General features: G+C 44.5%; 1 protein-coding gene across 2 annotated transcripts in view; it reads left to right on the plus strand.

Moving 5' to 3' along the window:
• Positions 1-16,644, plus strand: part of MCPH1 (microcephalin 1) — a 527,088-nt gene that overhangs the window by 69,664 nt on the left and 440,780 nt on the right. For both annotated transcript variants that reach the window (XM_077487779.1, XM_077487778.1), the window contains exon 7: positions 14,908-14,997. In XM_077487779.1, the coding sequence (XP_077343905.1) occupies positions 14,908-14,997 (90 nt within the window). The remainder of the gene's footprint in view (positions 1-14,907; positions 14,998-16,644) is intronic.

The raw sequence follows: 16,644 nt of genomic DNA on the forward strand, positions 1-16,644 counted from the left end.
GAGCTTGTATGTGTAATGTGTTTGGGTCATGTAATGACTTCAGTCAATGATGGAGGGGGGTAACCGTATTCCATAGTCTGGTCAGTGATAGTCTAGCTGCCAGAAGTATATGTATAATGATCTTGCGGTTTGCCAAGGGGATAAGGTTTGTGTTTAAGGATGGCTAAATGTGGGGAAGCTGGAATAGGGGTGTCTGTGATGTTGGCTATTATTGAGAACACATCTTTCCAATGTGTGTGTAGCTGGGGACAGTCCCAAAGGATGTGTATCAATGTTTCCGTTTGTTTGCAACTTCTCCAGCAATTGGGTGAGGCATTTATTTTTCTAAAATTGCCGTGGTTAAGTACCACCTTTTTGGGCTATTTTTTGGGTCAGTTCCCATAGGGTTATGCAAGAGTATATTGATTTAAATAATAGCGACCATTGGGTTAGTGTAAAGCTATATATCCTAAATCTTGTTCCCATTTTTTTCTCTTAGCACAGTTAAGTGATCCATTTTCAATTAGTTGAGTTAGTGGGATAGTTTAAATAAGTCCATATTCTTATGGGAATGAAAGCCCGTATTTGAGGGATATGTTGGAGGCAATGTGCTATTTTTGGAGATAAGGATAGTAGTCAGGAGGTTGGAGGGTTAGTTACCTTTTAAGTTGCGTGAATGTTTTAAGAGACCCACTCTCCTACATGGCTCCTGTCTTAGTTTTCGGATCTTTGGTCCATGTTGTTATGTGTATGTCGGGGATTAGAATTTTGATGATAGATAGGGGGGGGGAGGGCATTTTGGTTCAGCTTAGTGGTAGATGTTTATTTTCAAGTGTATGTTATCAACTTCCTCCAGGCCAGGACAGAGGCTCTAATTGTAGCCGAAAAGGTGTGTAGGGATATTCAATTTGATTTGTCTGCTGAGGAGCCAAAGCTGTATATTTACATATGGTATTGCTGCCTATTCTAGTTCTCCCCATAGTGAGTTTGGGAATGGCAAGAACGAGTCAGAACGGTGGCATAGTTATAGTCTGTTTATTCTGGCATGGAAGAGTCTCCTATGGATCTATTTTTGATCAGGGGATTAGAAGCAAAATCCAGCAGGAGCTAGAGAGTATAAAAGGGAAGAGAGGCGCCTCTAAGTGTAGCAATATGGTTACATTTAATGACGGTACAAAAAATTAGCAACTCCAATGGCTGATTTAAAACAGGCATCTGGGGTAAAGCTGTCAACATAGACTGTCCTCTGCACCGCTGGCTCTCACCGCTGTCCATCTGCAATCGTGACCGGGCTGCGGTAGAGCAATCTGAAAACAAGGCTTGAATTTCGCGTGGAAGGGGACATTGATGGCGGTGAGGAGGATGGTCTATGTGGACAGCTTTACCCTGGATGCCTGCATACTTAGATGTGCCTGTTATAATCGTCATCAACAATGTGAGTTGCTAAATGTTGTACCTTCATTAAATGTAACCATATTGCTACACTTGGAGGCACCTCTTATCTTTTATACTCAGTTGTAATATGTGGCTACTTGTATATCAAGACCACTTATATACCAAGTCTAAATTTATTAAATAATTTTGCTTGTCTTCAAAAATGCTCTTAAACCAAGTTACTATGAATCCAAGGTTTTACTGTATGTTGTCATTAGTTCCGCTATTGCTTTAGCATACCGTTTAATATCTGTTTAGTAATGAGATTGGGCAGAAGTTCTGGGGTACATTAGGTTCTTTGCCAGGTTTTGGTAATGGTATGACTAGGGTCTTTAGCATTTCTGCTGAAAATGTTGAGGAGGTGGCAGTATCATTGAATAATTGGCATAGGTGTGGGGCAAGAATATCCCTGAGTAGTTTATAATATTTCCCTATTAAACCATCTGGGCCGGGAGGTTTGCATTTTGATAGGGAGTCAATATTTTTGCAATCTCAGTTGAGGTGAGGGGGTTGTTAAGTTTGGCTATTTGGATAGGAGTAAGTGAGGGGAGTTTAATTCCATCAAGAAATTGGTTTATCATTTCAGGTGTAGGCTGAGTGTTTTGTGGGTTTTCTTTGATGTTGTATAAGACGCTGTAGTAACAGCTGTAGGCATTGGCTTTTGCCTGGGGATCTTGCCGTTTTTCTTTAGTGGCGGGGTAGTACCTTTATGGGATCTTAGATTTAATGCATTGTCCATGGATTTGCGTCACTATAGCTTTGCCTGCTTTATTGCTAGTGTTATAGTATCTGGTTTTAATTTTGCAGTGTTTTATCAAAAGTATCTAGTAGTACCGCTCTAAGTTCTTGTCTTGAGTTTATTTTTCAAATTTTGAGAGGGATGTGACTGATTTAGGGAATCTAGTACTTTGATGTCATTTGTGAGTTGGTTAATTTGCTGCGTCCTCCTCCCTTTTATTTATTTTTTTTTTTTTTTATAAATTTTAAATTTTTTTTGCTTGTTTTACCATTTGTATTAACACCCCAGTACTGAACGCCTTATGTGTGCTCCAAAGGGTTGCAGAGTCTGACACACGGCTCACGTTGTGATGAAAAAAATTCTTCTATATGCTGCTGTAGAGATGCAGCATATGGGGTGTTTTTAGAATTTGGGCATTGGTTCTCCATATTTGATGTGCTGGCTGTGGTTTTGAATTTGAAATTGTTACTCTTGTAGAGGCATGGTCTGCCAAGGTTATGGGTGAAATATCGGACTCATCAACCCGTTGCAACATGCATTTGTCAGTTAAGATATAAATAATAAGAGTGTAGGTATTGTGTACTGGAGATGGTATGTACACTCTCGTTCTCCAGGGTGGTGGCAGTGCCACACATTGAAGAGGTAATTTTCATTGATGAACTTTCCCATGGCAGAGTTTTTCCTGGATCGGGGGGTTGGATGTGTCCATCTGTTGGTCTGGGACTATATTGAAATCTCCGCAGAGTATCGGTGAGCCTTTCTTTACTTGGCATATTTTCTCCAGAACCTTATTCAGAACTTTATTCAAATAGCACACCCAACGGTTGTTCGGGGCTTAAATTGTTGCTGTGTGATAGAATTGTCAGTTGTGCAGATCAAAATAAGGTATCTCCAGTTGGTATAAGTCTTTGTGTGTGCAGGTAGGTGCTGCATCATTCTTAGTGCGTTTTTTGAATACACAGCATTTGACAGGAATGTGTTTTGGCCGTTTGCCATAGTGAGGCTCTTTTGGCCGGGTGGTTGAGCCTGTTGGCAAAATTAGGATTTTAGTGTCCTTTGATGGGAGTGGTACTCGCTGTTCTTTTTGCCGTTTTCAGATGGTGGCAGCAGTTGAAGATATTCAGGTTGTTGTGGTGTTGTCTGTCATATATTCTTTTTTTTTTTTTTTCCTATCTGTGTATCGGGTGCAGGTGATATGGATGAATGGAGCCGTAAAAAGGAGAGAAAAAAACAAAGCAAACACAAATTGCAGAGATATAGCGATCATTCCGCACTGCAACGCTAGTGTGGGGTAAAAGTTTTAAGACCAACAGGTGTAGCCACAGAGCAAAAGGGGTATTTGTTGATCATAATAAAATTTGAAGCACTTTTTGCAGATCTTTGGGGATTATGATGATCCTCATTGGTGATTTACTGCCATCGTGGTGTAATTTTTTTTGGTTCCCATGGGCAGTATCGGTTCAAGTGTAATGCCCCAAGTATGCCAGAGGGCCATTCCCTTTTGCCACTGACATTATAATGAAAGATGAGCCATTCCTTTCTACTAGAAGTTTGGAGGGTTGTTTCCACTTGTATTCTATTTTGTGGTTGCGGACTGCCTTTGTAATTGTGGACAGCTGCCTCCTAACCCCCGAGGTAGGTTTAGACAGGTCAGCATATATTAGAGTCGGAGTGTACGGATGTGGTAATTAGCCCATAGGATTTGTACAAGATCTGTTCTTTTAAAATGAACTCTTAAGATGTTGTGTTGGACCGACTGTGGTATAAAGGCCGGCTTTGGCATGCAGTGTATGCAATCGATCATAATTTGTAGTGGGGAAGGAGGCTATTGGTGATATTCCAGTCAGACTGGGGCCTGGGGGGGTCAGCATTGTGGCTTACCTCCTGTTCCTGGTTGGCGAGATCCAGCTTTAGGCATGTTTTTGCTGTGCTGCAGCAAGATGGGCTGAAATTATATATTGCTCACACATACCATATGTGGATTTAAGCCCCAAAATACATTATGCTGCTTCTCCTGAGTGGGTAGGCCACATGTGAGACTTTTTGGGAGCCTAGTCACGTACAGGACCCCGAAAACCAATCACAGCCTTCAGGATTTCTAGGGGCATAAATTGTCGATTTCACTCTGCACTACCTATTTTTGGAGGCCATGAAATGCCAAGATGGCACAAAACCCCCACAAATGACCCCATTTTGGAAAGCAGAAACCACAAGCTATTTGCTGAGAGGCATGTTGAATATTTTGCCGATCTCATGTTTATCATAAAGTAAAAAAAAAAAAAAAAGTTTTCATTTTCTTGCTTCATTCATGCCTCTTGGCAAATACCTTGGGGGGTGTTTACTTTCTGAAAAGGGGTCATTTGGAGGTGTTTTGTGTTATCTTGTCAATTCATGGCCTCTGAAACAGTGATTTGTAGTGAGGCGTGAAATCCATCATTTAAGCCCTTAGAAAGCCTGAAGGTGATGATTGGTTTTTGGGGTCCTGTACACGGCTAGAATGCCAAAAAGTCTCACATGTGTTATCCCCATAATCAGGAGAAGCAGCAGAATGTGTATTTTGGGGTGTTTTTTCTTTTTTTACTTTATAGATAGATCTATTAGGGCTGAAACAACTAATCAATTAATGGACAACTAATCGATTATGAAAATAGTTGTCAACTAATGTCATAATCGATTAATCGGTCAGCCGATTAGTTGGCCTGCATACAGAATGCATTATTTGTTTACATATCAGGAAATACAGTGATGCACATATACAGCTCAGGACACCGTTCATACATGTCAGTAAGTGCCTGAGAACATGTGAATATGTGAGAAGCAATGCCTCATGGGACATAGTCCTGGGCAGGAAGTGAGTGGTTCAAAATGCAGAAGTTGTTTTTTGCCTATTTGGAAAGGGTCAGACTTTCAACATGCTTTTTTTTTTGCTTGTTTGGTTCATTTGAGAAGCTGCAGAAAACCATGTAGTGCGTTTTTGCAGCGATTTGCATTTTTAATCTGCCCAACAACAATTTGGCCCAAAAAAAAGCAGAAAATGCAAAAGAAAATTGCAGCATAGGTGTGAATGGCATAGGTGTAGCATAGTTGTGAAGCAAGCCTTAGGCTGGCCATACACGTATCAATTTTTGGACGAGACTGTTCATATGAAAAATCTTTGTACATTCGCTGAATGAGAGAATGTTTGAAAATTTCAGAGGGGGGAGAGGGGGGGGGGGGAGAGGGAGGGAGAGAGAGAGGGAGGGATGGAGAGAGCAAGAGAGATCAATCTATAGATATATCATTCTGAGAGAGAGATAGAGGGAGATATATATATTAACCACTTGAGGACCGCTGTATTGCCATTGTACGTCAGCACAATGGCACAGGCAGGCATAATCACGTACATCTACGTGATTGCCTTCCAGCGGGTGGGGGGTCCGATCGGACCCCCTCCCGCTGGTTACGGCGGTCCGATTCGGTCCAGGAGCGCTCCGTGATGAGGGGATGGCCGTTGGTTTTCGGCCACCCCCTCTGGATCGCTCCTGGCCAATGAGAAGCTTCCTCCCCTGTGTATTGTTTACACAGGAAGGAGGAAGTGATGTCATTCTCCTCGGGGCGGTCTTTTTGACCGGACTACGAGGAGAACAGTAAAAGTAAGTGTGCACCAACACTACACTGACATGTAGGTACACACAGGCACACAAACCCCCCCCGATCCCCCCCCCCGATCGCCCCCCGCCCCCCCTCCCCCCCCAGTCACAGTGTCACTGATTGCATTGATCATTTCTTTACTGATCAATGCATTCAGTGTCAGTTGTGACAGTAAAAACTGTCAGGACAGTTAGTGTTAGGTCCAGGGTAGCCCCCTATCACCCCCCAATAAAGATTTAACCCCCTGATTGCCCCTAGAGTTAACCCTTTCACCCCCTTTTGCCAGTGTCACTAAGCGATCATTTTTCTGATCGCTGCATGTGTCGCTAGTGTCGCTAGGTAGCTAGTTATTTTTTTAGGTTCACCGCCAGGTTTTTATATCGCTAGGTACCCCGATATACTACCCAATAATGTTTTTAACCCCCTGATTGCCGCTAGTTAACCCTTTCACCCCCTTTTGCCAGTGTCACTAAGCGATCGTTTTTCTGATCGCTGCATTAGTGTCGCTACAGTCGCTAGGTAGCTAGTTATTTTTTTAGGTTCACCGCCAGGTTTTTATAGCGCTAGGTACCCCGATATACTACCCAATAATGTTTTTAACCCCCTGATTGCCGCTAGTTAACCCTTTCACCCCCTTTTGCCAGTGTCACTAAGCGATCATTTTTCTGATCGCTGCATGTGTCGCTAGGTAGCTAGTTATTTTTTTAGGTTCACCGCCAGGTTTTTATATCGCTAGGTACCCCGATATACTACCCAATAATGTTTTTAACCCCCTGATTGCCGCTAGTTAACCCTTTCACCCCCTTTTGCCAGTGTCACTAAGCGATCGTTTTTCTGATCGCTGCATTAGTGTCGCTACAGTCGCTAGGTAGCTAGTTATTTTTTTAGGTTCACCGCCAGGTTTTTATAGCGCTAGGTACCCCGATATACTACCCAATAATGGTTTTAACCCCCTGATTTCCGCTAGTTAACCCTTTCACCCCCTTTTGCCAGTGTCACTAAGCGATAATTTTTCTGAACGCTGCATCAGTGTCGCTAGTGTCGCTAGGTAGCTAGTTATTTTTTTAGGTTCACCGCCAGGTTTTTATAGCGCTAGGTACCCCAATATACTACCCAATAATGGTTTTAACCCCCTGATTGCTGCTAGTTAACCCTTTCACCCCCTTTCACCAGCGATCACAGTATAAGTGTCACTGGTGACGCTGGTTAGCCAGTTAGTTATTTAGGTTCCCCGTCAGGTTTTTATATAGCGCCAGGGACCCCCATATACTACCTAATAAAAATTTGAACCCCCTGATTGCCCCTAGTTAACCCTTTCACCACTGATCACCGTATAAGTGTTACGGGTGACTCTGGTTAGTTTGTTTTTTATAGCATTTTATATTCAAATCCGGAAGGCAGTGCTTGGTTTTCGGGGTCCCGTACGTGGCTAGGCTCCCAAAAAGTCCCCCACATGTGGTATCCCCGTACTCGGGAGAAGCAGCAGAATTTATTTTGGGGTGTAATTTGACTTCTGCCCATAGCATGTGTGAGCAATATATCATTTAGTGACAACTTTGTGCAAAAAAAAAAAAGTTTGTAATATTCCCGCAACTTTTGGCAAAATATAAAATATTCCATGGACTCAACATGCCTCTCAGTAAATAGCTTGGGGTGTCTACTTTCCAAAATGGGGTCATTTGGGGGGGTTTTGTGCTATTTTGGCATTTTATGGCCTTCGAAACTGTGATAGGTAGTGAGGAGTTAAATCAAAAATTTGCACCCTTAGAAATCCTGAAGGTGGTGATTGGTTTTCGGGGTGCCGTGCGTGACTAGACTCCCAAAAAGTCCCACACATGTGGTATCCCCGTACTCGGGAGAAGCAGCAGAATGTATTTTGGGGTGCAATTCCACATATAACCATGGCATGTGTGAGCAATATATCATTTAGTGACAACTTTTTGTAAAAAAAATGTTTTTTTTTTTTTTTTTGTCATTATTCAATCCCTTAGGACAAAAAAAATAAATATTCAATGGGCTCAACATACCCATCAGCAATTTCCTTGGGGTGTCTACTTTCCAAAATGGGGTCATTTGGGGGGGATTTGTACTGCCCTGCCATTTTAGCACCTCAAGAAATGAGATCGGCAGTCATAAATTAAAAGCTGTGTAAATTCCAGAAAATGTACTCTAGCTTGTAGACGCTATAACTTTTGCGCAAACCAAAAAATATTCGCTTATTGACATTTTTTTTACTAAAGACATGTGGCTGAATAAATTTTGCCCTCAATGTATGACTAAAATTTAGTTTATTCGATTTTTCTTATAACAAAAAGAAGAAAATATCTTTTTTTTTCAAAATTTTCGCTCTTTTTCCATTTATATCGCAAAAAAAAAAAATCGCAGAGGCAATCAAATACCATCAAAAGAAAGCTCTATTTGTGGGAAGAAAAGGACGCAAATTTCGTTTGGGTGCAATATTGCATGACCGCGCAATTACCAGTTAAAGCAGCGCAGTGCGAAATTGCAAAAAGACCTCTGGTCCTTAAGGTATTTATTGGTCCGAGGCTGAAGTGGTTAAAAATTGCAATTTTCAGAAATCTGTGGCAAAATCTAAAATATTCCATGGGCTCGACATGCCTCTCAGCAAATGGCTACTTTCCAAAAAGGGGCCATTTTGGGGGGGAGGTTGAACTGTCCTGGCTTTTTATGCCCAACATTTTTAGAAGCTTATGCCACACTTCACCCACTCTTCTAACCACTTGAAGACAAAGCCCCTTCTGACACTTTGTTTACATGAAAAAAATCTTTTTTTTTTTCTAGAAAATTACTTTGAACACTCAAACATATATATTTTTAAAGCAGAGGCCCTACATATTAAAATGGTTGGTGTTGCAATTTTTTTTTTTAACAAAACATTTGCACAGCGATTTATTTTATTTTTTTTTCAAATGCTTTTTTTTAGGATTTTTTTTTTTTTTTTTTTTTTGGATTTTAATGCACAAAAACACCCTCTATTGCCCAAATGTTTGCTAAAATATAAAAGACCTTATGCTGAGTACATATATACAAAACACAACATGCTTTAAAATTGTGCACACCCATGCAGCAGCAACAAACTACATACGTTTTTTAAAACCTTTAAACGCCTTTACAGGTTACCACTTTAGCTTTTACAGAGGAGGTCTACTGCTAGAATTGCTACCCTCGAGCTGATGTTCGGGGTGATAACTCGATTGCATACGTGGTGCAATTGCTTTAATTTTTTTTATTTTGCTTTTTTATTTTATTTTTACTGTGTCCCTTTTTCATTTTTGTTTTGTATTTTTATTGTTGACACAGGAAATGTAAATATCCCCTATGGTAGCAATAGGTAGTGACAGGTACTATTTAACAATGACCACACCAAGATTGGTGTGATAAGATACTTTCCCAATGATGCTATTTATATCTGGCAAAACTGAAGTCGTGAAATGCTTGTAGCTTCCGGTTTCTTAAGCCATAGAGATGATTGGAGCCATTCTGTTCTCTGATCAGCTGGCATAATCACTGGCTGCGTTCTCGGGTTACCCAGTGGGACAGGAGAGCCTGAGAAGATGGCGGGAGGGGGGGCCATGAATGATGGCGGGAGGGGGAGCGTTCACTCCCATTGCTTGTAAAGGCAATCTAGCAGCTAATTAGCTGCTAGGATGGCTTTTACATGAAAGCCAACCACTGGCTGAAAAGAAAACAATACCAAAATGATACCTAAACCTGCAGGCATTCCAGTATAACCACCCAAAGTCCAGCAACATACCACTACGTCGCTGGACCCTGTTGGGCATATATTGTAATGTTGCCTGTGAGCGGAACGAAAAAGAGAACCTAACAGATTTCTCCATTCACATTCATTGGTGGTATCCCAACTGTTAGAATACCGCCCTGCATCCACCCACTTCTAATGATTGCCATACAGTAAATTTAAAAAATATATGATGAAGCATAGGGGCGATCCGCCATGTCCACCCCTGCCTCTATGCTCTACTTCCTACAATGCTGGAGTCACAAATTTACATATTGAGCGCAAACGCTGTTGCTGTCAAAATAAATAAGTGCTGCAGCTGAATGGTGTACCTTCAAAGCAAATAATGGTGAACAATAAAACACAGTAACCGTACAGAAGGACATACCTGCAAAACAAACACAATAAAACACTGTAACAATAAAACATTACATTATAGCATAAATCACAGTAACAGTACAGTAGAATGACATAACTATAAAGCCAACACGTTAAGACCGTAACAAAACATTACATTACAGCATAAAATGCAGTAAAACGGACCAGAACAATATAGAGAACAATAAAACAACAATTTTTTTTAAATTATTTTATGTATTTTCATTTATTAAATTTTTATTTATTTTTGGACTTTTATTTGTAACTGTAAACGTTCCAGGTTAGGGTCTCTCAAAATGCGATGGCCATCTCCTCTTTCTTGACCCTGTGTGAAAGTGTGCCCTAGGACTGTGCCGTGCTATACCCTACGCTAATACTCCACTAGTGTGTAGTAGCGACGAAAACCATCCCCGATGCAAAGATCAGGTTGGCCAGGACAAAAAAAAAATAGCGGGTGTCACGCCTATGTCCGCCTTTTCCACAGACACAACATCTTCTTTGGGGTGATCGTTGGGTAGGGGTACCAGGGAGGACATCCGGAAAAAGCCTCTCATGCAGCGTGCTCACTGCATTTGGATTGAGAAATTGGGGCCAAGCACCTCCTGAATACAGAAGGGCTGTGATGATCTCTTCTTGGAATTTAAGGAAGGATCCAGTTCATTCAGATGCTTTGTATAGCACTTAAGCGTTGTACAGAGCCAATTGGAATAGGTATACAGATACTGTTTTGTACCAGTGTCTGTCTTTATGGACAATTAAGTACGGCCCCATCATCTGGTCGTTGAAGTCCACTCTTCCCATTTTAAGGTTGTATTCGTGGACACACAGGGACTTCTCAACAACACTAGTAGCCGTAGTAATTTGGACTGCTTTGTCTGCGTGAATGGAAGACAGAACAAAAACGTTCCGTTTCTCCATACATCTCATGGCAAACAATTCATTGGACCTCGGGCATCTACAAGCCGCTGGGGGGAAAAAATAAAAAAATTGTCCACGTATAAATGGTATCCCTTTCCGAACAAGGGTCACACTCAGTCCCAAACAATCTTGCCACTGCACCCTATATAGTCTGAACAGTTTGGGGGACTCCAGACTCCTATCTTTTCCCTCCATAAACCGGAAAATATATGCATAGCCTGTTGCCCTGTGACAGAGCTTATACATCTTGACCCCATATCTGGCACACTTGCTGGGGAGAAACTGAACGCAAGGTCGCCAGAAAATGTAATCAGAGACTCATCAATGCAGACATCTTGATCGGGAATAAACAAGGCGGCAAATTGTTGGTTGAAGTGCTTTACGAGGGGGCTGAATTTTGTGGAGCCGATCCTATTCAGGGTCACCTCGAGGACAACAGAGTTCATTGTATAAGTGCATGAACCATAAGTTTTGTTGGTATCGATTCCTGGCCATGGCTAATATGACCAACTTTTTTTTTTTTTTTTGCCCATAAGGGATAGGCCCAGAAAGGTCTTAAAGAGGAGCTGCACAAAAAAAAAAAATATTAAAAGCCAGCAGCTACTAATATTGCAGCTGCTGACTTTTAATAATATCACACTTACCTGTCCCAGGTTCCAGCGATGTCGGCGGCAGATGACGAGCGATCGCTCGTCTCGCTGCAGCCACCGCCGCCATCCTCTGTCAGGGAATCGGGAAGTGAAGCAAGAGGGCTTCACTGCCCGGTTCCCTACTGCGCATGCGCGAGTCGCGCTGCGCTGGTTCCCCGCTGTGTCTCTGGGAACTGTGTGTTTCCCAGAACACAACGGGGGGCGGAGCCATGCGGCGGTGGGCGGAGCCATGCGGCGGTGTGGCCGGAAGTGGGTGCAGTTACCTGGATTATCCAGGTAACTGCACCCCCCTCCCCCCCGAAAGGTGCCGATTGTGGCACCGGAGGGGGGGAGGGATAATACTAGCGGAACTTCCCCTTTAGGGTGAAGAACCGCTTTAAATTCAGGAACAGTTATAGGTTTCCAGTCAAATTTGGATTTGCGCCAATAATTTGACCAGCATATAAATTTGTTTGGTCCACCATAGATCTGTACAGATCTTCCTTTGAAAACAGCTTTTAAGAGTCAGGGGAAGTAAAATCTGCTGTTTCCACCTGAATTTGGGCTTGGCCAGTGAATGGGGGAAGTATGGGCGTTACAGAAGTGGTGGGCTGCCAATCAGGATGTGCAAGTGCATTGAGGTGGGTTCTACGAGCCTGCGTTCAAGTTCTTGGTGGCTGCGGAGCACTACTTGCCACTGCACCAGCTTGAACTGCACTTATGGAGCTCACCACGTCGCCAAGTGACATTTCAGTGCTGGTTTGTCTACGACCAGGATGTACTAGGCTGCTGGTGCTTGCCAGTTCAGAAGGTTGCGCGGCACTAATACTGGCTCTCTGCTCCATGCGAGAACCCTGCAGTTGTTGCACCTCAGGTACGCCAGGACCTCTATTCCGTCGTCAGAGCTATCTGTCAGGGTGCCGCTGCTCTCCACAGGTTCTTATAGTGAGCCTGAATCAAATTGTGATTCTGACGGGTGAGGTTTCCCCTGCGCTCTAATCTGTCATGCTCGGTTTCCAGTAAGCCACTTCACTAAAATACCTTTCCTTTGTCATTTTGGCAATTAAATTTACAGGTACAGCTAGTGTGACTCGCAGGTAAAAATGCACCTGGTTGTCAGATGGCTTTGCTACAAACAAAATTAACTGTCAGTGCTAGCAGGGATCAGGTGTGAGTCTGCTAATGCTGCAGTTTTGTGTACTGGTGTTTTTTAAAGTGACAGCGATCTATTGATCCTGCAATTTGAGTGGGCTGGGCTGAGGGGTTAAACGAAGGTGCTGGCAGGTGTCTGGGCTGATCCTGCTAACGCCGTGTTTTTGGGAACACTATAATACTGGGGACGCTAGTATAGATCTGCTCAGATCAGAGATTAATCTGTTTAGACACTATACTAGTAAGGGAGGTGTGTGTATGGTGTGTGCATGTGTGTTAACGCTACTGGCAATCAAAGGGTTAAAATCGGATGCTGTCTGGGATTGACGCTACCATTAACTGATGCTAACACCTAACTGATGTCACCCATGACCACTAATACAGTGATCAAAAAAGAGATCTGTACACTATACTAATGACACAGTGATAGGGAGTGAAAAGGTTAACGGGGGGGAGTGATAAAGGGGTTAAACTTTTATTAGGGAATATATGTCGGGTACCCTGACGCTATACAAGACTGTGACAGAACCCACTGTCACTTTGTGTTTTGGAAGTGGCTGTGGGCTCGCCTCCTACCCACAGACTATAGCCCAACAGAGAACGTGAGATTTGGAGGACTATTTGCCATCTCACACCACCTGGAGAAGATGCCACCTCATGGCACATAGACCAAGGTCTGGAGACGCATCTCAGCAGGGGATGTGTAAAGAGGGGCTGCCTGCTTGTCATAATCCCTTCATGTGTTTCAACTGTAGTTGTTTGAATATACAAGTGTTGAGTTTCCATTGGTTCTTCCTTGTCCCCTACCCCCTCTGACAAGGCTAAGAGGAGTGTCCCTAACTATGTCTAAAGTGTATGTTTGATACTTAATAAACAGTTTATGCTCTGAATGTTTAACCCTCAACACCTATGTGGCTTGTCTCATGATTGAGGGGTTAAGGGCTGGTTATGGCTGGGTGAAAGGGTTAACTGGGGGGTGATCACGGGTAAAGGGTAGAACCTATTGAGAAATATATGGGGGGTACCTCAAACCTACCTGGGCCTACCACTAACTGCCCTAACGCTATTTAGTGTCACAAGTGACACCAATACAGTGATCAGTGAAAAAGCTGAAAACTGCTCTTGGTGACAGGAGTGAAAGGGTTAATGGGGGGGGGGCAATCAGGGGGTTAAAAGTATACCTACATGTACTGCTGTTAGTATAGTAATGGTGTACACACAGTAGATGTCTTCTCGCTCGCTGGAAATGATAATGGCTGCACGAGGGGAGATGACATCACTTCCTCTGCCTTTGTTTACATTACACAGGCAGAGAAAAGTCTCTCATTTGCCAGAACGGATCAGCGGATCCAGGCCAGAAATCATTGGCCTGGACCTGTAGACTGGTCAGTTCTGAAACTAATATGATCGCCGTGGCCACTCACAACGTACCAGTAGGTTGTTTCACGCAGCTGGGCCTACCTGCCGCAGTATATGTACGGTGGGTGGTCTGGAACTGGTTAAGGGGGATTAAGGCGTTTGTTTTTCAGGGGTTGGGCTTGGCCCCTTAGTTCCAGTAAAGGACGTCAGCATACCAAGAACTTTTGGACAATTTCACTCTCCCAACTTTATGGTTCTAGTTTGAGGATGACCCCTTCCTGTTCCAGCATCACTGCACACCAGTACACAAAGCAAGGTCCATAAAGACATGGATGCGTGAGTTTGGGGTGGAGGAACTGAACTGGTCTGCACAGAGTGCTGACCTCACCCTGATAAAACACCTTTAGGATGAATTAGAGCGGAGACTGCAAGCCAGACCTTCAGTGCCTACCAACAACAGTGCCTGACCTCACAAATGCGCTTCTGGAAGAATGGTCAAGCATTCTTCACACTTCTAAACCTTGTGGACAGGCTTCCGAGAAGAGTTGAAGCTGTTATAACTGTGAAGGGTGGGCCAAATCAATATTGAACCCTACGGATAAAGACTGGGCTCCCAGTAATGTTCATGTGCGTCTAAAGACAGGCGTCCTAATGCTTTTGACAAAGTGTGCTGGTAGTGTTCAGGCTGTCCTGCAAATGACAGGATGGAAGGGGAATGAGGAACTTTGTGGATAGGGCCCCATGTGTAATGGGAGGAGGTACAGCATTTGAAATGAGAGGAGTGCTGGTATGGGCCTATTCAGAAAATATGGAATTGCATAAGGGAATTTTTGAAAAATGATGCTAAAAGTGAGCTTACACTTTAAATGAATACACATGGCAGACATTTTTTTAAAAGTTTTTTTTTTCCTTTTACATTTTGAATACAGCTTCCCAGATGTCACAGACAGTGTTGGACTTTTCAAGCCCCAAGCTGTCACCTGGAAACTCTCCTTCAGTCTCGAATGATGCCTCACATGGTATGTTGTAATGGTTTGTACACATCATATTCAATATATCTGCTATTGTCTCTCAGTTTAAAAACAAAGTGTATCCTGCTGAAGAAGACATTGTACATGCTTATTTTATAGCAGTGGTCCCCAACCTTTTTGGCACCGGGGACCGGTTGCGTGGAAGAAAATTGTGGCAAGGCCCGGGGTTGGCAGAGGTTAGGGATGGCACACGAGGGGGAAGCGATTTTTCGCGGGCAATTTGTCAGCGCATTATTTCTTTATTACGGTTATTACATTGTAGTATTAAATTAAATTGTTCAACTCGCCATAATACAGAATCAGTGGGAGCCCTCAGCGTGTCACTTGCCATGTCGCCTGCCACCATAGTTACATAGTAATGTTGAATGAAGACACCAGTCCATCCAGATGTAGTAAAGCCGCCACAGATGAAGGCAGGGCCCCCACAGAAGAAGGTAGCCCCCCCCACAGAAGAAGGTAGCCCCCCCCACAGAAGAAGGTAGCCCCCCCACAGAAGAAGGTAGCCCCCCCCACAGAAGAAGGTAGCCCCCCCCACAGAAGAAGGTAGCCCCCCCTCACAGATGAAGGTGGCCCCCCCTCACAGATGAAGGTGGCCCCCCCTCACAGATGAAGGTGGCCCCCCCTCACAGATGAAGGTGGCCCCCCCTCACAGATGAAGGTGGCCCCCCCTCACAGATGAAGGTGGCCCCCCCTCACAGATGAAGGTGGCCCCCCCTCACAGATGAAGGTGGCCCCCCCTCACAGATGAAGGTGGCCCCCCCTCACAGATGAAGGTGGCCCCCCCTCACAGATGAAGGTGGCCCCCCCCCACAGATGAAGGTGGCCCCCCCCCCACAGATGAAGGTGGCCCCCCCCCCACAGATGAAGGTGGCCCCCCCCCACAGATGAAGGTGGCCCCCCCCCACAGATGAAGGTAGCCCCCCCCCCACAGATGAAGGTAGCCCCCCCCCCCCCCCACAGATGAAGGTAGCCCCCCCCCCCCCCACAGATGAAGGTAGCCCCCCCCCCCCACAGATGAAGGTAGCCCCCCCCCCCCCACAGATGAAGGTAGCCCCCCCCCCCCCCCCCACAGATGAAGGTAGCCCCCCCCCCCCACAGATGAAGGTAGCCCCCCCCCCCCCCCACAGATGAAGGTAGCCCCCCCCCCCCACAGATGAAGGTAGCCCCCCCACAGATGAAGGTAGCCCCCTCACATATGAAGGTAGCCCCCTCACATATGAAGGTAGCCCCCTCACATATGAAGGTAGCCCCCTCACATATGAAGGTAGCCCCCTCACATATGAAATTAGTGCCCCCCACTAGGCCCTGCATACTCCATGCACACAGGTGACCCACTCCCAGTCAGTCCCCGCTCACACTCACCCTGTCACTGGTAGTGTTGTCATACATGCCCCCCACCTCTCCTCCAGAGCTCAGTCATGTTGGTGAGTGTTCAGTGATGAGGGCTGAGGATTAGCAGCAGGTAAGTATATGGAGGGATTAGAGGGGAGGGGGCAGCTCTCGGCTGTCCCGGAAGAAGTGTGCACTCGTCTCCTCTCAGCTCTATCCACCCTCAGCCCCGTTACCAAGGGACACCAGTGGCTTCCCTGCTACTGTGGGCTGTCCTGGAGGTGATGGTGTGCTGCACCTTCCCCT

Source organism: Lithobates pipiens, unplaced genomic scaffold, assembly GCF_037356315.1.
Source record: "Lithobates pipiens isolate NorthernLeopardFrog02 unplaced genomic scaffold, aLitPip1_a1.2 Scaffold_18, whole genome shotgun sequence".
Lineage (NCBI taxonomy): Eukaryota > Metazoa > Chordata > Amphibia > Anura > Ranidae > Lithobates > Lithobates pipiens.